Source organism: Euleptes europaea, chromosome 21, assembly GCF_029931775.1.
Source record: "Euleptes europaea isolate rEulEur1 chromosome 21, rEulEur1.hap1, whole genome shotgun sequence".
Taxonomy (NCBI): Eukaryota; Metazoa; Chordata; class Lepidosauria; order Squamata; family Sphaerodactylidae; genus Euleptes; species Euleptes europaea.
In genome coordinates this window covers 6042588-6066909 of record NC_079332.1, presented here as the reverse complement: position 1 = coordinate 6066909, position 24322 = coordinate 6042588, and the positions used below count along the sequence as shown (strand labels likewise).

General features: G+C 51.6%; 1 protein-coding gene and 1 non-coding gene across 2 annotated transcripts in view; one reads left to right on the top strand and one right to left on the bottom strand.

Moving 5' to 3' along the window:
• LFNG (LFNG O-fucosylpeptide 3-beta-N-acetylglucosaminyltransferase) overlaps positions 1 to 19508 on the bottom strand; it is a 29692-nt gene extending 10184 nt beyond the window's left edge. Inside the window, exon 1 of the mRNA XM_056866459.1 lies at positions 19113 to 19508. Coding sequence (XP_056722437.1) covers positions 19113 to 19469 — 357 coding nt within the window. The 5' untranslated portion in view covers positions 19470 to 19508. The remainder of the gene's footprint in view (positions 1 to 19112) is intronic.
• TRNAP-GGG (transfer RNA proline (anticodon GGG)) lies at positions 14837 to 14908 on the top strand. Its single transcript has one exon. It is a non-coding gene; the product is annotated as a tRNA-Pro (tRNA).
• Positions 19509 to 24322: the final 4814 nt, after the last annotated feature.

Here is a 24322-nt window from a genome sequence, read left to right as displayed (position 1 = left end):
CCTATCCTTAACAGCCTTGCTCAGATCTTGCAAATTGAGGGCTGTGGCTTCCTTTATCAAGTCCATCCACCTCTTGTTGGGTCTTCCTCTTCTCCTGCTGCCTTCAACCTTTCCTAGCATGACTGTCTTTTCCAGTGACTCTTGTCTTCTCATAATATGTCCAAAGTACGACAGCCTCAGTTTAGTCATTTTAGCTTCTAGGGTCAGTTCAGGCTTGATTTGATCTGAAACCCCGATTTGTTTTTTTGACAGTCCAGGGTATCTAGAACCCTCTCCTCCAACACCACATTTCAAAGGAATCTACTTTCTTCCTATCAGCTTTCTTCGTTGTCCAGCTCTCACACGCATACATAGTAATAGGGAATACGATGGCATGAATTAACCTGATCTTGGTTGCCAGTGACACATCCTTACACTTAAGAGTAAGAGACCTAGGGACGGTACCCTAAATAGTTCAATTGCAGCATGCCCTGCAAAGCAATTAAAATTTGTGACAAGGAAGCTGAGTTCATGTTTCCTTAGCAGGGAATTTGGGCTCCTGAAGGCCGGTGTGTGTTTTATTTAATGGGCACACCTCTCCAATTTTTTTTTTTGCCAGGCTGGTAGGTGACCAAGGGAGGCCCCAGGTGTGAAGAAAGTTTGGGAAGGCAGCCATATCCCAAGGGGTCCTCGCCATGGCACCCCATAACTGGAAATGTTAACCCTATCTCAGAGGAAAGGCCGCTTTGCCTGATGTCCTTTTCTTCAGATGTACATCCGGGTGTTTTCAGCCAGTACCAAAGTATCTGGAAGCCCCAGCTGATTGGAGACCCTAGTGTGGAATTCCTGGGGGTCAGTGTGGCTTTGCTGTTTATTCCGCGAATAAGGCTCCGGGACTCTGGTGGTTCCCGCAGAACTTTTCCCCGATAACAGTGCCTCTCACAAATGATCTGCCCTGCCGACTGCTCTTCACCCCATCCCCAAGATCCATCCCTGATGCGCAAACCCACTTGGGTTCGCTTCGAACTGAACTCCCATACTCGAAGCCGACTCGAAACGAAAGGAGGAGCAGAGGATGGGGAAGTCCGCACACCTTAAGCCGGGGCCCGCCTCGCACCGTTCACAATCCGTTCTACCGATGCCCCCCTGGGTTACGGAGCCACAAAGCAAGCCATAAGTTGGCGGGAGGAGGGGCGGAAAAGAAAGCAAGAGTCCACTTGCGATCCCTACTGGGAATTCCATAAAAAGGCAAATATGTTTACTTGATTAGATCAAGTCCACCGTCCCCAGCAACTGTGTCTTAGCTTATTCCCAAAAATAGCCTCTTAGCTAATCTATCTTCTGGCTGCTATAAATAGTCCAAAGTGGTTTTTATATGTTAACGGCCTGCATTGAAACCGCAGAAGCTCCCCAGCCCCAACTACCTAATGTGTCTCCCAGTGAGAAGGGTGATGCCATCCCCCGTTGGGAAGTAAGAGGAAAACGCTGCCGCCTTTCTAATAGGAAGGGACCCTGCAGGGTTCCGGAAGCGAATTCCGGAAAGGTGCTGCTTACCCCTTGCCTCCCTGGGGCAGGAAGGGTACAGCGTGTCCTCAGACCACGGTGTCACCTTGAGAACAATCTGGCCCGTGCGGGTCCCCTGCCCCCGCCCACCAACGCTTTCCTGATTTTTCAGCAGGAACCCAGCCAGGAAATTCAATTAAAAGCCAAAACAATTGTACCTCCCCACCCACACATACTCAGACTTTTTAATAGATGTGCTGTGGAGGTCTGAGCTCAGTCCTGCCCTGGGCTTCTCTCCAAGTTCCATTTCTGCAGGCAGCGGGGAAGAGAATTTGGAAGGCAACCATGTACGGAAGGGAGGCTACCAGGAGATGGATCTCACACACACCCCCGGTCGTTTTTGAGGGATGAGAGGCGAGCGCACAATGGGCCAATCCAGAGAGCGACCACCAGCAGTGGGTGCAAAAGGCCGATTCCATACGTTGCACAGCGACATGCCCAGGCTGGCTGCCTGGTGTACGCTCAACAGGAAGGCGATCGTCGCATCTCCCAGCCGAATGTAGCTGGGCGTGTGCTTGCAAACCCTGTTCACACAATACTTTTTCAACTGTGCGCATTAAAAGCCTCAGGCGAGGTAGTACAGCGGTTAGAATTTCCGACTTGGAACTGGAAGACCCGGGTTTGAATCTGCTCTTACTACAGAAGCTTACCAGGAGCCAGTCGCTGTCTCTCAGCCTAGCGTACCTCACGGGGGGTTGCTGCACGGATAAAATGGAAGAAGGGATAGTAATGCGATAAGTCTCTTTGGGATACCGCTGGGGGAAATGGTGGGGTATAAGTAACAAAATAAATACAAAGTGAATAAACTTATGGGGCAGCACTAAAGAGGCAGACTCGAGTGCGAGTTCAAGCCAAACCTCCGCCTCTGACATGGAGGCCCACCCAGAAGGGATTGGTAGAGATCTGGCTGCAGTTACTCTGGGGAAGGGGCCGTGGCTCAGTGATAGAGCCTCTGCTTGGCATGCAGAAGGGTCCCAGGTTCAATCCCCGGCATCTCCAGTTAAAGGGACCAGGCAAGGAGGTGACGTGAAAGACCTCTTCCTGAGACCCTGGAGAGCCATGGAGAGGGGGTGTGGCTCAGTTGGTAGAGCATCTGCTTGGCATGCAGAAGGTCCTAGGTTCAATCCCCGGCATCTCCAGTTAAAAGGACTAGGCAAGTAGGTGATGGGAAAGACCCCTGCCTGAGACCCTGGAGAGCCATGGAGAGGGGCTGTGGCTCGGTGGTAGAGCATCTGCTTGGCATGCAGAAGGTCCTAGGTTCATTCCCCGGCATCTCCAGTTAAAAGGACTAGGCAAGTAGGTGACATGAAAGACCTCTGCCTGAGACTCTGGAGAGCCATGGAGAGGGGCTGTGGCTCAGTTGGTAGAGCATCTGCTTGGCATGCAGAAGGTCTTAGGTTCAATCCCTGGCATCTCCAGTTAAAAGGACTAGGCAAGAAGGTGATGGGGAAGACCCCTGCCTTAGACCCTGGAGAGACACTGCTGGTCTGAGTAGACAGTACTGACTTCGATGGACTGAGGGCCTGATTCAGTATAAGGCAGCTTCATGTGTTCATGTGGTGTCGGTGGGCACTACTGCTACGCCCTCATCGCCTTACACATGGCTGAGCTGGCAAGCCAGGAGTCTGACATGTAGGGAACCCTCCACGAATCAATCTTCCGTTGCCAGCACAGCTAAGCAAGAATGTTTAAAGATAGAAAAGGGTAGGTTTCCCCCCCCCCCCATTCTCTCCCGCTGCTTACTCGGTGCCTGCATTGTCTGAGGACACGCAGGAAGCGCCATTGTTTCCCAAGGCTGCAACCGAAAGAAACACAGGATGCCCCCCCCCAAAAAAAAGTCCGGGGGAACAATAGCGGACACCCAAGGAGGGAGAGCCAGAACAATGCAGCTCACCCCTTTGAGGCTGGTATGGAACAGGCATCGCGAGAGGGAGACGTTGCAGGCAGCAACGCAAGGACAGAGGCAGCCAGGCCAAGCCGCTCCCCCTCACCCAGCATCGTGTGAGGATCGATCCCCTTGGCTTGACTGCTGCCATCGTGGGTCCACCCCGCTCCCGTGCAAAGAAATCTGACAGCACCAGGGGGCCTGCAACCTTTTTGAGCCTGCGGGAATCCTCGTAATTCCGATACGGTGTGGTACGACACAGCCGAGAAACGGCTGCCGCAAACGGAGGTGGGGCCAGCCACAAAATGTCTGCCACCGCTTGCCTTCAGTCACACAGGGTCTAAGATTCAAAGCAATGGCCAAAGCAATGCCATTAAAAATCTGTGCAGCCGTTCAAATCTCCAATGGCCAATCAGAAGCCTTGCTGGGCAAAAGCCCCACCTGCCACCACCCACTTTCTAAAAAACACTCAGGAAAGGTGTTGGCAGGTGCCATGGCGCCTACGGGCACCTTGCTGGGGGCTACACCTGAAAGACTGACTAAACTAGTTCCAGTAGTAGTTTTGGTGAATGAGAGATCACTTCATCAGATGCACTGGAGTGTTCATTTATAGTATAAGTATCTCTGCCTGATGGATAAAAACTCCGATGCATCTGATGAAGTGAGCTTTGATTCAGCAGAGTTTTGCTGGGATTAATTCTGTTAGTCTTTTAAGGTGCCCTTGGGCAGACAGGAAAGAATGGACCAAAAACCGGGACAGCCCCATCTCGGCATACACCGGTCCTGCACCAGCCTAGGGCAGTGGGGAAAGGGGAAGTCACCCATGCCAGTTTGTCACATGACAGGCCTTCTTCTGTTGCCCGTCTGGTTTCTCTAAACGAGTCACAAGACCATTTCCCCTTCCTGGCAGCCCCGAAGGCCCGGCAACAAAAGCTAAAAGTGGACGCAAAGTCCCCAGAGCTCACTGGGAATGATCCCCGCTCCCTCCTACCTTGGAGCTATTGGACTCGGGGAGGAGAGGTCGGCCCTTACCCTCCTGCCCTTTTGAGGCCTCATTTCGCAGAATCTTAAAAAGCCATCTGAAACAGCGTCTGTCAGGAAGACAACCCCAAATCCAGACTCACGAGCGCAACACCGGATTGCAGAAATCTTCCCCTCCCACTCCCGCACAGAGGGCGATTTCTCTTTCAGCAACTAAGCAAAACAGAATTGCCCAACGGACCTCCTGACATCTTACAACCTAGTCCCTCTCTGCCATTAAAGGGCTGACACCGGCCTTTTCGTTTATCAAGGGATCTAGAACTTGTGGTCCAGCGGCCACGCATCTGCTCGGCGCTTGGCACGCTCCTCTAGCCTGCTGCAACGCTTAAGTTATTTGGGTCACGGTCCCGTGGGAAAAGCAGTTAACGTTTGCTGGGCCAGAAGTGGGTAGGTGGGGTTTCCTCGAAAGAACTGGCCCGAGGAACAGGCACAAGAGCCAGCCCTGCGGGGCTCCAAGCAGCTCTTGTTAAAGTGTTTGTGCTTTTGAAATTCCCACTGGAAGGGGCGGAGACGGGTTTGACTGGATCCTGCCAGTTCCCTTTGTCGCTGTGCTTGACAGCTGGGGAAAAAACGCTGGTGCTAAGGGAAGGGAGGCCGAGAGACAGAAAGGCCTTCGAAGGAGGCTCCTGCCCCGACAGAAATCATTTTCAAAGAACACATGATCTTCGCCCAGCCCCAATTAGGTATACAGACGGGCCAGAACAGACTCCCACTTTGGAATAGTCTTTTTTTTGGTCAGAACGCACAAGAAAAAGCCTTTCGGGCCCTGCCAAGGCTCCTCGAAGGAGCAACTGGCACAGCGACCCCAGAAGCGCAGGATGTGACCTCCCCTTTTCACCAGGAGAAGCCTGTGGCTACACGACATTCACAAGCGGAGGGAGCGCTTGTGGCCTTCTCCCTCTTTTTCTTCCTACCCTGGTCCTTTTCAGCAACAGGAAGAATCCTCCCCTCTATAATTTTAAAGCCTATTATGTTTAATAATCCCTCGCGGGGGACAATGACCGTCTTGTGCAATTAGGTGCCCGCTCGGCCCTCCCACCACGCGCTCCGCATATGCCTCTCTGGGACTCCGGTTTCAGGCACTGTTATTGAGCCCTGAATGGAAACACCGCATGGCCCTGGGCGGACGATTAAACAGCACCAACCCTCTGCACAGAACTGGTGTTGGTGTGCAAGAGCACACATGTTGGCAAGGAGTAGGGGGCAGCGGACTGAATGCTCAGAAGGGGGCATCTCCGGGGCTTGACAAACCGCCTGATCCACGGACGGGCTCTGCGTCGGCAGGATGGGCAGCGGTGCGGGATCAATATTGCCCGAAAGGTAGCTACCGTCTAGTTTCCTCTGTGGATAACAGACTCCTTGGCGAGCCTACATAAAATATTAAATAAATGCAACCCCAGTGCAGCCGTTCCTGCTAACGGACAGAATGCATATGAAGCTATGCAGTGGTCCCCTCTAGGCCACCCTTCCCTGTGAAGGACGCAGGGACACCTCTAGCTCAGGCTTGCCCCCTCTGATTGGCACCAGCTCTCAGCAGCCTCAGACAAGGAAGTTACTCCATCTTTGTTCCACGAAGATAGCTTCAGAGGGCGGCCGCGTTGGTCTGTAGTAGAAGAGCGAGATTCAAGTCCGGTACCACCTTAGGAACCAGCAAGATTTTCAGGGTTCGACAGTTTTCGACAGTCAAGGCTCCCTCTGCCAGCAGATTCCTCAGCCCTTATATCCTTGTATATCCTTGGGGATTGCCGTTCCTACTTATGTCTGATGAAGGGGGCTTTGACTCCCGAAAGCTTGTACCCCGAAAATCTTGATCTCTAAGGTGCCGCTGGACACAAATGTAGCTGGTCCCCAATGGCACACACCCCTCTCCAACCCCTTTCCTGGGTTTTTAGAGAGTGGGCGGGGAGAAGGTGGGGCTTTTGCCCAGCAGAACTTCTGATTGGCTGTGCAGACGTTTAACTATATTTCTTCAGCAGCTGCCACCACACTACAAATACCTTCACTGCACGATCTTCCCTGTAAGCTCTGCTTATCCAAGAAAATACTTAAACAATATGTTCTTTTTAAAAGGTCTTCCAGTTCAACAGAGCTCCTGCCTGAAACGTGGAACATATACTGTTGTGCATAACCTCTGACATTTTGGCTCCTCCTCCCGTGGCAGCTATATTGTGGCTGCACCCACCACCCTCGTGACTGAGTTCAAAAGGGGCCCGCAGGCTTGCAAAGGTTGGAGACCCCTGTGCTGGGAGATGCATTCACACAACCCCTCTCTCCACAACCCCTCTCTCCATACACACACCTCACATGTCACAATGATGGGCATTTGCTAGTTTTAGATAACCCATGCTACAGAAATGTGGAAACAGAAGGGAGGGCCAAAATTTGGGCAACCCCACTCCTAGATTTAGCAGGATTCCCTCGGACACTGCAGTACTGCAGTCCAAGCTCTGCTCACAACCTGAGTTCGATCCCAATGGAAGTTGGTTTCAGGTAGTCGGCTCAAGGTTGACTCAGGCTTCCATCCTTCCGAGGTTGGTAAAATGAGGACCCAGCTTGCTGGGGGTAAAGGGAAGATGACTGGGGAAGACACTGGCAAACCACCCCGTAAACAAATCTGCCTGGTAAACGTCAGGATGTGACGTCACCCCATGGGTCAGGAATGACCCGGTGCTTGCATAGGGGACCTTTACCTTACCCTCGTACGTGACACCCCCCAAGGGCAATCAGGGTTCAAATGTGTTTTCTAGTCATGTTCCCAAGAACCTGTCATCTCCTGCTCTCCAGAGACGGGCACTTGTGGAGTGGCCAGAACTGGTTCGGGGAATCTTTGCCAACCCAGGTCATCGGATCCAGTTCAGCAAGGTCCACACCTGTGTTTGGAGTATAAACAGTAAACACGGCCATGTTTGTTCTGTACACAGGAGTGCATTCAGGTTGATGGGGCGTGCGCTCAGTACACGGCACGCACCCCCACCAGGCAATTATCCTCCGGGGCAGGGAGTCCAGCCAAGGTGTTCAGAAAAAATTTTTTTTGGGAGCTGCAGCTGCTTAGGAATGCGCTGTCCCGAAGGCAAACACATTCTTTATGAGCTAAATGGAGGGAAAGAAAAGAGATGGGAATTATTTAACAAAGCTCCTAAAAGAATAACAATGGGCAGAAGGACTCTGAGTGTCGGACCGCAGTCGGAACCTGAGCTTCCTGGAATAACCTCTGAGGATGTAGGTCTCTCTTTTTTTTCAAAATGAGAAACCAAGCTGCTGGCCCTCGTGGTTCCTGGAAACGGCTTCGGCAGCAAAGCTTTGCAGGCAGAAGGCGCCAGGCACAGATCTGGGTTTGAAAGGTGGGTTGAAAGGGTTTCACCTCACAGGGCTGGCAGAGACCTCTGCCAGCTCTCTTGAAGCAAACAAACAAAATCAAGACGCCAGGACTACTCTTTTCTGCATCAGAGACGGGCTGCTGCTGGGTCCCAGCGGCTACCCAACATTAAGCATAGTGATTTGAAAACAGAAGGCTTTGGGTAAAAAGCATGTCACGCAGCACGAGCCATTTATTTTTTAGAAGACTTTATCTGCTTCTCCCCTTGGCTCAAACTGGCTTACATTAATAAACTGAAACGCGATTAAAATCTAGAAAAGATCCCTGCCCGAGACCTTGTAATTCCGACCCCCAGTTAGAATTTCCAAGCCCTAAGGACAGCTGAGGTCTAAACAACTTGAAATAATCTGCAATTTCTTTGTGTCTTCCACCCCTTCCCCTCTAACTCCGGCCCAGTTAACAGGCACCCTTCTCCCCTTATTTAGCCATCCCCGTTCCTTCTTGGAAAAGCCAAATGCAACAAATAGTTCTCCTGAGAATGTGCAGTGTACATTTCTCGCCTCTGAGCAGCCACGGCCCCACACATGCAGCATTAAGGAGCAGGACTTGCCATGAACTTCTGCTCAACGCCTTGCCAACTGGCTCTTGTAGATTATCCGGGCTGTGTAACCATGGTCTTGGTATTTTCTTTCCTGACGTTTCGCCAGCAGCTGTGGCAGGCATCTTCAGAGGAGTAACACTATGTTACTCCTCTGAAGATGCCTGCCACAGCTGCTGGCGAAACGTCAGGAAAGAAAATACCAAGTCCACGGTTACACAGCCCGGATAACCTACAAGAACCAATGAACTCTGACCGTGAAAGCCTTCCACAATATTTTGCCTTGCCAACTGTTTTAAAAAAATAAACACTGTCCTTGACAGCATACTGAGAATTTAGTTCCCCACACATACAAAGGAAAAGGGTTTTGAAACTTAAAATCTTACGCGGCCGAACCTTACTGCAGCCCTGAAACTTAGCTGTACCAGTTTCAGAAGGGCTGCAGCATCGACAGAAGAGAATAACATAAAAGCAAGATTAAGGGGTCATGAAATGCAGGGAGCCCAGTGCGAAATGTAAGCACAAACAGTGCGGACATTAAATCCAGAGAGTGCAAAGCCCATTTCTGATCGCACATCTCTAGTATTGTTATGCCAGTTAACAGGTTTTAACCAAGGCAGTTAACACGCCCAGCAAATCCCAAGTGCATGCTGGGGTGTGGGCAGAAAAGAAGCGAGATTGCGTCAAATCTTTTGAAAGATTCTCGAACTCAGCAGGTTTTAAGCTGGAGTCTCCCTCTGAAATTCTTCTGCTGGAGAAACCCTTTATTTATACCCCCCCTTTAACACATCTGCCTTGTCAGGACGTTCTACTTGCATCGGATGAGGTGGGCTCCACGAGAGCTCAGGCTCAGCTAAAATCTCGCTTGAACGGTGCCACTGTTTTAACTGGGCCAGCTTCCTTTTGCTGCAAAAACGCAGCGGGCAGCCTGGGCCACCCACTTGCCTTCACCCCCGTGAAGAGGGCTGTCTCTTTCTTTCTCTGCCAGCGGAAGAGCTTTCTTGCATGGTCCTGTTAAGACAAATCCTCCGACTCAGCAGGAATTTGGTGGGTTTGGACTGGAACCCAACTGTATACTCTTTCCCCCTCCTCCCCCCCCCCAAAAAAAAACTACTTGGCATCGCATTCATCCCTTGTGCGCGCACACAACAGCTCTTATCCAGTTTCCAAACTCTTTAAGCACTGAATCGGCGGCAGCTATGAACTGTGAAAACTATGAAGGGGGGAAAGGCCCTAAAGACTAGAGAATCCAGGCGCAAGAAACAAGGACTCCAAAGTGGGGGAAGGGGGAGGTGGTAGAACAAAGACCCTCATTACCATAGAGATAAAAGGAGGAAATGGGAGGTTGGGCGGGGAGGGCATTACAGCTTTTCTGGCCCTGCTCGGTCTCTAAGCTTAGAGACAACACAGGAAACTAGGGAGGGGGGAGCCGGTTTTGTGCAGAATCCAATAATAGAGTACCGCAATTGGCCCCTGTGCCAGTTCTCTAGCGTTTGTTGGGGGGGGGGAGAGGAAGGGTTTACAGCAGCCCTGATTGACTGTACAAACCTTTCCAATTATTCTCATTTCCTGGCCATTCTACAGCTGTCATCGGCCGTGGCCAAGAAGGCCTACGGGATGCGTCTTTGTGGAGCACGCAGAGCAGCGGGTTGGCGAGTTCACGCCAACCGGCATGAGAAATTCCAGTCTCTCAGGGGTGCCAACTCTGGGTTAGGAAATTCCTGGAGATTTGGGCTAGGAGCCTGGGGAGGCCGGGATTTGGTATAAATGCCACAGAGACCACCCTTCAAAGCAGCCATTTTCTCCAGGGGAACTAATCCCTGTCACCTGGAGATCAGTTGTAGTTCTGGGAAATCTCCAGGCTCCACTGAAGGTTGGCAACCCTATTCTTTTCGCTTTCTCTTAATCCTGTGAGACCTCTCTTCCCTCCAAGTCCTGGCTTTTGCTTGGCTAACGTCCTCCACTGGCCCATTCTCCTTCTTTGGGCTTTACTTCTCCCGGCTCTGTGCCCAACTCTAACCAACTGAACCCCAAACCTTTTTAAGGATAAGGGCCACCAGGGAAAGGGCTGCTGTTCTTCCCAAGTACAATTCCAAAGGGGAACAAGCAAAATAAGACCAGGAGTCCAGAATTTATTCCGGCGTTAGCTTTCGTGAGTCAGAGCTCTCTCCATCAGATGCACAAAGTGTTCATCTACTAGCAAGATGTACGGATAACAGAAAGGGGGCCGTAACATCTTCCACCTCTATATACCCTTCTCTGTTTGCAGCTCTGAGTATAAATAAATCTGCCTGCGCATCTGATGAAGCCAGGTCAGACTCATGAACGTTTCCTTTGGATTAAACTCTGTCAGTCTTTAGGATTCACCTTTCTGATTACCGGACTTTTCACCCACCATGTGGAAATCAGTGGATGTTCGGGAGTGTAATTTGTTATCTCGCAATTTTTGCAGCGAAGTCACAATTCTGAGATACTACTAATGGTTCCTAGGAACTCCCGCTGTGATGCAATGCTCACACATGCACAAAGAGAACGCACCCCTCTGCCACACTGTGAGCGATCCCAATTTTTAAACTAATAGGACAAGCAGATAAATTGCAGGCTGGTGTTTTCTGAAGCCGCGTTCAGAGCAGCACATGTTGCCTGCCACAGGAAGGAAGCGTGTTTTGGTTTTAGAACTTAGAACAGCTTGTATAAGAACATCACTGAAGAAAAGGCCGTCTTCAAAAAACGTTCTTCAGCAGTCTCTTGAAAACACAGAAGATCCTGCCTGCCTTGCGCGCGAAGCCCATTTTTACGGCAGATTTCACACGTGCAACTTAAAGTTTCTCCCTTGCTATGTGAGAGACCGAGAAAAACAGAAACGTGGTTTTAAACAAACTGGTATCAAGTTTTTTAAGTCAACTGGGGCCACACTTGAAATTTCAACTGCCCTGCATCATGCAGTGAAAAGGCACATTTTGTCTGAAGAACGTATTTTAGTTCTGTCCACTGTGTTTTCCATATATTTTATTTACTTTATTTACCTCCTGCCTTTCTCACCAATGGGGGTCCAGAGCAGCGTCCATCATTTCTCCTCCATTTTATCCTCACAACAACAACCCTGTGAGGTAGGTTAGACTAAAAGTATTTCACTGTGTTTCCTCATCTTCAGCAGGGCCTGCATGCACTGTTACCCAGAGTACCATCTTAATTCATAAAGCCAAGTCCTTGGTTAAAATTGACAAGGCTTTTCCTCGACCTTGTCAATTGCCTTACAGGAAACAGACAAGTGGTCTTCCCTCTTGCTGTAGATACCACAAGAGAGCTAAGATAAATATGTGGTGCAAATTCATGGAAGGGAATGGGAAGAGGTGTGAGCTTTCTTCACACAACACATGATTGAATTGTGGAACTCCCTGCCCCAGGATGTGGTGATGGCTGCCAACTTTGAAGGCTTTGAGAGGGGACGGCATGTTCATGAAGGAGAGAGCTATTCATGGCTACGAGTCAAAATGGATACTAGTCGTGATGCATACCTACTCTCTCCAGGATCAGAGGAGCAGGCCTGTTATCTTAGGTGCTGTGGAACGCAGGCAGGATGGTGCTGCTGCAGTCGTCTTGTTTGGGGGCTTCCTAGAGGCGCCTGGTTGGCCAATGTGTGAACAGACTGCTGAATTTGATGGGCCTTGGTCTGATCCAGCAGGGCCTTTCTTCGGTTATGTTCTTATTACACATAGCCTGTTGCTGATTGTGTCATGCCAACACAATATGGCAATGCAGCTGAAGGGTCACACTGTCCAGCATCCGGCTCGGGCAAGAGATGGGAATGTAGAAGCTCACTTGGGCCAGTCACTTTCACAGCCTATCCTACCTCACAGGGCTGTTGTGAGGATGGAATGGAAGACGGGATAACGTCACCTGTCTGGGGTACCCACTGGGGAGAAACATGGGGTATAAACATCTAAACAAGCAAATCGCCCTGTGCCACTTACGGTCAGTGGGGAAGGTGATATATACATATTTAATCAATTAAAATACCAGAAAACAGGAATTAAACATTAAGACTGCAGGCACAAATTTGGCCTGGATAGAGCTGCTTAGACAGAGGAGTAGGTAGCCACCCCCAAGGAATTTCCCACTATGCTACAGGGCACAGAAAAAGTCACAGAACAGAAACCATGCAAAAAACAGAACTAGAGAGAAGCAAGAAAGAGGAAGGCGGCAAAAGAAAATAACATCTTTGGTTTGCCAAAGTGCACCATCAGCTTTTTAACGCTATGACTAACTTCAGCCATTTCCCACTTCGCAACACCAGGAAACGACAGCCAGAGCCGACAGAAACGACAATCCTGACCCTGATTACACAGTACAGGCGTAAGAGGGATACCCCTGGTCTGCGGTGACCTAAAGTGTGAGAATCTGCATCTGGAACCAGATGGGCTTTGTGCAGACCCACTTGGAGATGGGACAGCAAGGCTGGAAGACATGGCGTGACCCTGCTGAAAGCACAGCGAGGCATTGGGTGCAAAAACTGCCCCAACCCCCCTGTGCAGGGAGCTGTTCCTCTTGGCAGCAGAGGACAGGACTCGCAATAATGGGTTTAAATTGCAGGCAGAAAGGTGTGTGTGTTGCCGTCAAGTCGCTTCCGACTCATGGCGACCCTATGACTCAATGTCCTCCAAAATGTCCTATCTTTGACAGCCTTGCTCAGATCTTGCAAATTGAGGGCCGTGGCTTCCTTGACTGAGTCCATCCATCTCTTGTTGGGTCTTCCTCTTTTCCTGCTGTCCTCAACTTTTCGTATCATGAATGTCTTCTCCAGTGACTCTTGTCTTCTCATAATGTGACCAAAATACAATAGCCTCAGTTTAGTCATTTTAGCTTCTAGGGTCAGTTCAGGCTTGATTTGATCTATAACCCACTGATTGGTTTTTTTGGCCGTCCAGGGTATCCGGAACACTCTCCTCCAACACCACTACTTTCTTCCTATCAGCTTTCTTCAATGTCCAGCTTTCACACCCATACATAGTAATAGGAAATACGATGGCATTAATTAACTTGATCTTGGTGGCCAGTGACACATCCTTACACTTAAGGATCTTTTCTAGCTCTTTCATGGCTGCCCTTCCCAATCTCAATCTCCTTCTGATTTCTTGGCTGCAGTCTCCCTGCAGAAAGGTACCGGCTGGATATTAGGGGTGAAATTTTTTTACAGTAAGTTGTTCAACAGTGGAATCAGCTACCTGGGGAGGTGGTGAGCTCCCCCTCACTGGCAGCCTTTAAGCAGAGGCTGGACAAGCACTTGTCAGGGATGCTCTAGGCTGATCCTGCATTAAATAGGGTTTGGACTAGATGGCTGCATGGCCCCTTCCAACTCTGTGATTCTAGGCCTTACTTCCCCCCCCCCAAGTCAAGCAGGCTAATCTAGCAAAGCTCTAGAGGGAAGCCAAGGGAAAGACAGGCATATTCAAGAACAATGAGTTCCGAAATCCCCCGGCTGTGTGTGACTTGAATTGCCAACTAGGCTTGGCAGCTCTGAGTTGAGAAATTCCTGGAGATTTGGGGAAGTGGAACTGGGAAGGACAGGGTTTGAGGAGGGGAGGGAACTCAGGTAGGTATAATGCCAAAGAGTTCCCCATCTAAAGCAGCCCTTTTCTCCAGAGGAACTGGTCCCTGTAACCTGGAGACCAGCTGTAATTCCGGAAGATCTCCATCCACCACCTGGAAACTGTCTACCTCCATGTTGGCCTGGAATGACAAGCGATCGCCAGATTACAGGCATCAGTCCCCCTGGAGAAAATGGCTACTTTGGAAGGTGGACTCTGGCATTATACCCCGCTAAGGTCCCACCCTTCCCAGGCTCTGCCGCCAAATCTCCTGGAATTTTCCAACCCATTACCGGCTACCCTAGGGCAGAGGAAAAGAAAGGCCACAGTGAAACCAGGCTACCTCCACGCCAGGCATCAAGCTACAAACCGTAACCTCATGTCTTCCTCCAAAGAACCCTGGGCAATGTAGTTTGATGAAGGTGCTGAACACATTCTCTGTTAGATGCCTATCGGTTTCTGTCACAGAGTTATAATTCTGTGGGGTGAAGGCAGAGGGCAGGACCACCAAACTGGTTTACTGCACAGATCGGCAAGCCTCTTAAGCGCGATGAGTCGGCTGCAGGTTCGTTTGGGTCACCGTCTTAGGCCAAGATCACACCATATCAGGTCAGAAGGCATGCAACTGTTGAGAAGCAATGAAAGCCCTGCATGCTCCCCGCACGAAGATTCAATGTTTCTAGGTGCAAAAATGTATCTTGGACTTAAGAACCATATATGTGTGCAGCATGTCCATCTTGTCTTTAAAATCATTTCACTCTTTCTAAAAAAAGAAAATATTTCATAGGAATTATTTTCACTACACTCCAACATTTCCAAATTTTTCTGTTGGAAAAACAAAAAAGGCCTCAGTACTGATTGGGGGAGGGGTTGTGGCTCAGTGGTACAGCATCTGCTTGGGATGCAGAAGGTCCCAGGTTCAATCCCCGGCATCTCCAGTTAAAGGGACTGGGCAAGTGGGTGACGTGAAAGACCTCTGCCTGAGACCCTGGAGAGCCGCTGCCGGTCTGAGTAGACAATATTGACTTGGATGGACCAAGGGTCTGATTCAGAAGAAGGTAGCTTCATATGTTCACCATTCAGCCAAGATTTTGGGGCCTTGGCCTAAAGGCCATGAAGGGATGCGGAATGGTATAGTATAGCCCGATCTCATCAGATCTCGAAAGCTAAGCAGAGTCTTCGCAGGGGACAGCAATGTTCTTAATTCTTACGTTCTTAATAGCAAACCACCTCTGCTTCTCACTTAACTTGAAAGCCCCTTGCTGAGGTCGCCATGAGCCGGCTGCAACTTGATGGCACTTGACACACACAAAGGCTATGAAGCACTTGAGCCAGAATGGGCAGGCCCCATGGAAAAGTGGGAACGTGTTTTCCTGACTCCACATGCCTGTCCCCCTCTGCTCTTTCAGCCCTGGCACACCAAGGCTCGTCACAACTCCAACGTACTTGCGTCCTTCAAGCGCCGCGGGAAAAGGTGTCACTCTGTGGCCTGTCAAGCAGGCATCTCTCCAAGACGCGGCCTCCGTCCCCGTCCCCGCTCCTGTGCCCCCCCCCCCATCTCTAGGCAACCTGACCTGGACATTGCTTGTTTCAGCTCCCACCACCACCGTTCCCACGGCAAAAAAGAACCACACAAGTGACTGCGAAGTCTTTTCTCAGCCCTGGGAGAAAAAGGGGCTTTGTTAGCTTGCCCGGGGAGACAGCGTGAGAGCCGGAGCGCGAGGCTCTGGGAAGCCAAAAGGACAAACGAGACGGAGCAACAACAAAAAACCCCAAAGAAGAAAGGCTCGAAGCTGCGAGAAAAAAGGGCCAGCCATTCCCAGGACTCGCTGTAGGTGTTGGGGCTCCAGCCACCTCCGGCTCCCAGGCTGAAGATGCGCACGGAATCAGAGAGCCGTTGTACTGAAGCAAAAGTACCATCCAGAGATTAGGAAAGGACTCCATTCTGAAGTCGGGGAGGCCCCAGGAGAACCTATGGCACATCGGAAGCAATGTGCTGACAGGAAGATGAGAAAAAAAGCCTTGTTTGAAGAAAACTGTACGTCTGACCTTAAACTGAAGACCACACGGCGACGTACAAGAAGAAATAGCTGCCCTGTATTATATATAATTCTTTTGAAACGGGAAATTCCCTGGTTGCTTCAGAGTGTTTTATCGTCCGAAGGAAGGGACACGCCTGTCCCTTCCAGGGCCCAAGAGCTGAGTCAAACTCCTCCTTGGCGCGGGGCCAGGAGGTGATACTGGTCAACGGCTGCACTGCAGATAGTTCAAAGCCATCTGATCTTCACCTGTACCACGTCAACCTTTGCTATCTGAAATAATCCTTTCGGAATCCGTAGAAGGGACAAGTCAACAGTCCTAGAGCTGCGAGAATCAGCAGTTGTCAGACAGCCAGCATGGTGGTCCCGGGTTTAATCGCCAGCACATCCAATTAAAAGGATCAGGTGATATGAAAGACCTCCGCCCGAGACCCTGGAGGACCGCTGCCTGTCAGGGCAGGCCAAAGTGACCTTGACGGACCAAGGGTCCAGATGGATGTGGATCCAGTCCTGACCCACAAACAGCATTCCTTAAAATTAGCCCCACTACCAAAAACACTGACCACATGTCTTTTCACAGCATTTATGACACCCCCTTGGTTGCCTGGCTGACCTCCAACGGAGGGGGGGGAATCAGGGGTACCAAATTTCTACACAGGATCACAGCTTCAGGGGGGAGGGAATTCTCCCTATGAGTCAGCAGGACAAGTCCAGCTGTCACAGGGGGGCAACCTTGCAAATTCGGTTGTCTGCACGGATCCGATGTCGGGATACTCATCGGAGCCACGATTTCAGAACCGAGAACCTGAGACACCCCAGTTAAAATTGCAACAGAGGGGTCCGGAGGATGGTCTAAAACAGGCCACCCTCTCCCTCCGTTTCCCCAGTTGTACCACAGCCTTTCCCCCAGGAGCGAGACCTAAAGCATAAAGATTGTCCTATGGATGAGAATGAATAGGAAGTAATATTTTTCCCCTCTGCAAAAGTGTGGAATAGCTCCTACACCCTCTTTCCATCTTAGAGGAACCATTGGGCATGGGGGGGCAGAATAAAAGGCCAGGGCTTTTCCTCCCCACAAGCCTGAGAATTCTCCCTCCCTCCTCCCCTTTTCTTTATGCTAAAGAGCCCAGCCTCCAGGATCTTCTTTGCATCTGACAAGCCCAGTCAACCGGCACAAATCGCATTTCGTGCCCCTCATCTTGAGAAAGTAAAAGAGGAGGGAAGGTGGGGGGGGGGACAGGGGGAGGAATAAACAGGCATGAGGTGGAGTGGGGGAGAACATTAATTCGGGCTGCTGAGAAGGCAAGAGAGTTGGTTACAGAGTTAAGTGGATTTCGGGCTCTCCGACCCGAGGGAAAACCCTTTCCAAAGGCTTTCTCTGCATGCTTCCTTGATAAGAGCACTAGGCCGAGCATGGCAGGACTTCTCCAATCTCCACTGAAATGATGCCCTTCTAAGCCTCCGCTTCTCGGAAAAACCACAAGAAACCAGAATTGTTAAAAACGAATGACACTGAAGCGTCGGCCGATTTGAAGACTTTATGTACTGCCGCAGATTCCCAGAGAAGGCCTGGAGATCTGCAGCTGCAGGGAAAAAATGCTTTGTTTTGCTCGCCCGGCGTTGGTGGCTCTTGAGCAACTTGGAAAACACGCAGCGCAGACACTAAGAGCTCTAAGAGCAGGGATGCACTTAACTTCTGGCAGCTTATGGGCAGCAGCCAAAGTCAAATTGGCAGGAAGGTCTCAAAAGACAGCTCAAGGCGTTGCATAAGCGCTCCTCGCTCCCCAAGTGTGTGCCAGCTTCAGAGTTAGACAGAACTTCAGCGGGTTGAATGGGAAGGAAGCGGAGACACAAGAATCTGGGGGAAGAATTCCCTGCCTCTTTGCGAGACCCGCCGGGCATCACCAGCAGAGGCTGATAGGGAGAAGGCAACTTTCAAAAGAGCTTGTTTGCTCCACTCAAGACTCTTAAGTCTAATTTTGCAACGGAAACGCAGTTCCACAACGGAAGACTGTCTTAAAAATACATTTGGGGGGGCCTCCTAGAAGGGGAGGATGCCACCCCCGATCCACACCACCCATCAGTGGAGGACTGGGTCTAAAAATATTGGTTGCCAGGAGACAAAGGAGGACCCACCCACAACTATAAGGCTATCATTTAATTTTTAACATATTGTCTAATGTTTAGGGGGGCACTTGCCATCCGGCCAGCTAGCTGACACAATGGCCAGTCCACCACTGCCCCCCGCCCCGCATCCCTTTTCAATCCATTCAAAGACCAGTCCCGGATTCCCTTTTCAAGAGCAGAACCGGGGCTGGCTTGGGAATGTCTGAACTGGTTCCTCTGCGCATCTACAGAGGGCCTTTCCTTCCTCCTGAGCGCAGCCCTGTCCTCCCCCCGGGTTTCCAAGGCGGAGGAGCGCGCCTCACTTTCCCTCCCCGGGGGGCCAGGGCGGATCCAGGCAGCGGGCTTGCCGGCGCTCGTCCGCCTCAACCCTGCCCGCTCCCGAGCGCTCCCCTGGCACGGGCTGGCATCGCGCGGCACCCGCCCCTTGGCTGCAGGCACCCCGGATGGGTGCTAGCCAGTCGCGGGGCGGCGCAGCCTTGCCCGACGCCCCCTCCTCCCCAAGGGGGATATGCTCGGTGGCAAGGGCCGAGTTGCGCGCCGCGCCTACAACCCCTCCGAAAACAAGCAATGCTCCAGACCATGTGCAGAGCGCTTTTACAAGCAATGCTCCAGACCATGTGCAGAAGAACACCTTTCTTCCCCCACCCATCCCGCACCTAGGAGCGGCTGCCGCCGACTAAACGTTATTTCCAGCGGCACGGACCGAGCTCCGCGCAACGCCCGCCCTCTTCAAAACGAGGCGCCCCAGACCATGTGCAGAGCGCCTTTCTTCTCACCCACCCATCCATCCAACCCGCATCTCGGAGTGGCCACCGTTGACAAAAACGCGCCCGGAGCTCCGCGCTACGCCCGCCCTCTTCAAAACGAGGCGCTCCGGGCCATGTGCAGAGGGCCTTTCTCCCGGCGGCGGCCCCAGCCCGCTGCAGCTGCCCGCCCGGCGGGCGACCGGCAAGCCCCGGGGCGGCGGCCCCCTTACCATCTCCTTGTCGCGGGCGATCCAGGTGTCCAGCAAGAGCTCCAGCCGGGCCTTGTGGAACTTCTTGGTGGTCTTCACGGCGAGGAAGACGTCCCGGGGCGAGATCGCCTCCACCCGCCGCCGGGCCCCGTCCTCCGCGCCGCCCGGCGCCGCTTCCCGCTTGCCCCGGCTCAGCTGGCTGAAGTAGGCGCCGAAGCCCCCCGCCCGGGGCGCCCCCTCGGGGGGGATCAGGCCGGCCCCCCCGCCCGCCAGGCTCAGCACCTGCCGCTTCTGCGTGTCCACGGCCAGCATCAGCAGGCAGGTCAGCGTGGAGCCCACCAGCGAGAGCAGCAGCTTCCTCCCGCAGCTCTTCCACATCTCCCGGGAGAGGGGCGGTTCAGACGTGCGTGCGGACGCGTGCACAGCCGCCGCCTCCCAGCCCGCCGGAGCCCGCTTTCCCCCGGCGCCCGGCTCGCCTCCGCTTTTCAAACTTCGCTCTCCCCGCCTCCCGGGCTCTCGCAGAGGGGCGGGGCTGGGGCGAGCCACGCCCTCTGGGGGGCGGGGCCCGCGGCCACAACCCGGCCGCGCGCCGCCCGCGTGGCTCAGCCCGGGAGGAGGCGACTTCTGCAAACAGGGCTGTAAACAGAGGGGGGGAGGAATCCAGTTCCCCCCGCCTCCTGGCACGCAGCAGCTGCCCAGATGCGCCGGGGTGGCACGTGTGGACGTGCCTCTCACCCTTGGGCGGGTGGCTGCAGCTCTCCCTTTCAGCTCCAGTGGGGAGGGGCCGCGGCTCAAGGGTAGAGCATCTGCCTTTCCTCCCTCTAACTGAAAACGTTTCCCAGTAGAAGATCTTTCCTCCTCTTCTTCAAATTAACCTTCCAGAATCATCAACTTTTATTATTTTAACCTAACTTTGATTTTTGCCTAGAGCTGATATTGTATCGAAATAAGACTTGACTCACTGAGACGGAAGAAGAAGAGTTGGTTTTTATATGCCGACTTTTTCTGCCACTTAAGGGAGACTCAAACCGGCTTACAGTCGCCCTCCCCACGACAGACACCCTGTGAGGTAGTTGGGGCTGAGAGAGCTGTGACTAGCCCCAGGTCACCCAGCTGGCTTCACGTGTAGGAGTGTGGAAACTAATCCAGTTCACCAGATTTGCCTCCACCACTCATGTGGAGGAGTAGGGAACCAAACCTGGGTCTCCAGATCAGAGTCCACCGCTCCAAACCACTGCTCTTAACCACTACACCACTGTGGATTACACAGTGTAAATCAATACAATCAACAGGATGGGTCATCCGAAAACAATGCAGACAATGTCTTATATTCTGTTACGATACCAGAGGTTGATTATTCCATTCGAGGGAGACGCTGTGGCTCAATGGTTGAGCATCTGCTTTGCATGCAAGAGGTCCCAGGTTCAATCCCTGGCATCTCCAGTTAAAGGGACCCGGACGTATGTGATGTGAAAGACCTCCTCCCGGGTCACTGGAGAGCTGCTGCCAGTCTGAGTAGACAATACTGACCTTTATGGACCAAGGGTCTGTTTCAGTATAAGGCAGCTTCCAGCAGAGCATCTGCTTTGCATGCAGAAGATCCCAGGTTCAATCTCCGGCATCTCCAGTTAAAGGGACTAGGCAAGTCGGTGATGTGAAAGACTTGCCTGAGACCCTTGAGAGCCGCTGCCGGTCTGAGTAGACAGTACTGACTTTGATGGACCTTGATGGTCTGACTCGGTATAAGGCAGCTTCATATGTTCACGTGCACTCACCTGCTCAACCCTTCCAAAAGCGAGAGAGTTGGAGGCGCTAGAGAAAGGCTGGCGGGGGGAGAGGGCTTTAAGCCCGTGCGCTTTCAAATAGCTTCTTTCCTTTCTTTGTGTGCGTGTATTAAATTCTGTGCCCTGACCTGGATGGCCCAGCAGCATCGTCCTGCCTGTGTTCCACAGCCCCTAATATAATAGGGCATGGTCCTCTGCTCCTGGAGAAAATAAGCATGCATCATGACTAGTATCCATTTTTACTAGTAGCCATGGATAGCCCTCTCCTCCATGAGCATAGCTATCATCACATCCTGGGGCAGGGAGTTCCACAATTTAACTATGTGTTGTGTGAAGAAATACTTCCTTACAGCTGGGAGTTGGGAGAACCACCAAGGAAAACCACCACTTCTGCCAGCCTTCTGCCCTGAAAAACCCTACTCGGTTGCAACTTGATGGCGCTTTCACACACATTAAACTGTTACATTTCGGTGCCTTTGCATCCTGGTGTTGCACTGTTAAGTCTGAGGAACTAGAGCGGGATAGAAGCCCCCAGTTTAACGCAGCCATTGGCTTCGCTGTCAATGCATATCAGGAGAGGGAGGGCAGGAAGGGATGAGTCCATGCTCGGCTCTTGCAGGCCTTTCTTACAAGCCCAGGGTAAACCGATCGCCACTTTGCAGTCAGGAGGCAATTTTTCAGACTGGCCTGGGATCCTGGAGATTTTTTTGCCTTCCTCTGTGCATAGAGCAGGAGTCACTGGGAGAGGTGGGAGGGGGTAGTTGTGAATTTCCCCTGTCGTACAGGGGGTTGGACTAGATGACCCTTGAGGTCCCCTTCCAGCTCCATGTTTCCATGTTGTCATTTGAGTTTAAAATATGGCATTTCTTGTATACAACGTGGCCTCTTTCTGAAAAACGATTGCACGGCCTCGGTGACCTGGGAAGGGTCTTTAAAAACTAACCAGCCGTATAAGCCTGCTCGGCACAACTTCCCACTGCCCCTATTAGTACAGATGGTTTACATTCAGTGTGCATTCATTTAGTCAGCATTCTGGAATCTGGAGATCGCTTTGCTTAGTGCAGTTGCGAATGACGGAGCCATTGACAGTGCGTGCGTGTGCGAGCAAGATCACATCGGACTTTCCCTCCCGAACCCCGGCTTCATCGCGACGATTTCTAAAATCGATTCTTCTGCGGAGGGTTTAGGGCTCCCAAATATGAGCTCCCCTCCCCGTGGGTGCATTAGGGTTGGCCACCCCTCCCAGGAGAGAAAAACAATGCGAGGTTCGTAACCCCAGCTCCTCCACACCAGCCAAGATTGCCAAATGGTCCCCTGGCGTCTGCTCTGCAAGTGAGAATGTTAATGACCCATTAAACAGCACTGTTTCCTGTTGAAGCCAACGCAAACCAATCCCCCCCTTTTTTCAATAAAAGGCAGTACAGGAACAGTAAAACAAAAAATAATAATCAGATTCCTTCTTTATTTTTGCGCACCCCAACCATTAAAATAGCAAGGCCCGTCCCTCCTTCACATCCTGTTCCTCTCTCGTCTGGCAGACTCCCCTCGCAGGCCTGTGTACCAAGGGTGGTCCCCGATAGCGCAATATTCTGTTCTGCAAATGGTTTGCTGGGCGCTGGCAGAGCAGGGGGGGCTTTTATCTGCTGCGAGGGGGGGGAGCAGTTCACGGGGCCTAATGTAAACAGTTGATTTGCATGCAGCAACCTGGCAAACAGATGTCTCTCACTCCTCCGAGCTGTGGGCCGAGCATTTATGCGAAGCTCCTTTTTCACGGGGCGAAGGGCGGTAGAATGCAACGTAATCGCTTTTTATGATGAATGATTTAAAAGAAAAATGCATTCAGCTGCAGCAGTACGAGAGGCGTATGGGGTGACACGGAACACCGTGGTCCTCTCCGGCCGGGTGCGGTTTTACGAAAAAGATCTGCTCTGGGGCCATGGCAGGTGGTAAGGGCGGCACGTTGTGGTTAAAGAGGTAAAAATAGAAGCAGCACCTTCATCAGATAAAAATCTAACATTTTTTTCCTCCAGTAACTGCCAAGCCAGATATCTATGGAAAGCAGGCAAGCAGGGCATATAGGCAAAACCCCTCCCTTGTTGACTAGTCCCTTCCTGTGGTGATAAGGTACACTGCCCCTGGAACTGGAGGCTCCCATTTAATTTACATTGTACGCCTCTCAAAGGCAGGGACTTGACTTTTGGCTATCGAAGCGTCCTATCCACTGGCAGCATTCTATAAACCCGGCGGGGTGTGTGTGTGTGTGGCAGTCAGCAAACCTTGTTAAACTTATGGGGACATCTGGAATTGTGAGAAATTGCAAAGATAGGCAGCGTTCCACCACCATGGTATAGTGGTTAAGAGCAGTGGTTAGGAGCTGTGGACACTAATCTGGTGAACTGGGTTGGTTTCCTCACGCCTACACATGAAGCCAGCTGGGTGACCTTGGCCTAGTCACAGTTCTCTCCAAACTCTCTCGACCTCACCTACCTCACAGGGTGTGTGTATTGGGGAAGGGAAGGTGATTGTAAGCCGGTTTGATTCTTCCTTAAGTGGCAGAGAGAGTCAGCATATAAAAACCAACTCTTCTTCTTGTTCCTCCTCCTCCTCCATGGCAGCCACTTTCTCCAGGGGAACTGACTCCTGTCATCTGGAGATCAGTTGTAATTCTGGGAGAGCTGCAGCCCCCTTGCTAACAGAAATATGGACACTGAACAGCAATGGGCTTGCAGTACTGGTTCAAATCCCTACTCTGCCACAAAACTCATTGGGCGACCTTATACATTATACATTCTGCCACTACACCCCTCCCCAACACATTTAATGTCGAGACCCCTGACCTTCTGGGAGCTTGTGGGCACCTTTGGAATTCTGACCCAGGGTGGTGGGCACAGCCACAGAATGGCTGCTGCAGCAGGTGGAGCCAGCCACAGAATGATGCCGCCCAAGCAACGTTTCCAAAAACCAATCACATCTCTAATGGCCAATCAGAAGCTTACTTTCTAAAAACATTTGGCGGACACCATATTGGGGATCCATGATTTAATGGAATTATTCAGCTACACTAGCTCTCAGTAGTAATATATAGCAGCTTATATTGCACACAAAGACAGAAATCTGTGCCAGTTAAACATTGACTTGGCGCACATGAAATTTCTGTTTGCCGACAAAGCATGTGAACTTTTTTTATATGGAGCAAACTCTGAGGAACGTGAACAGTTTCCTCAAGGAGCTGGCCATAACTGGACGGCTGGAAGGCAGTAAGTTCCCATGGGCTCTTAACCCTTTGACTGACAGCAGCTGTCCAGGGTCTCGGGTGGAGTTCTACCACCATCTGACTATCACCTTTTAACTGGAGATGCCAAGGATGGAACCTGGGACCTTCTGCCCCAGGAAATTATTGATCACTGGATCCACAGCCCTCCCCTGTCTTCTGACCAGCGAGCTATT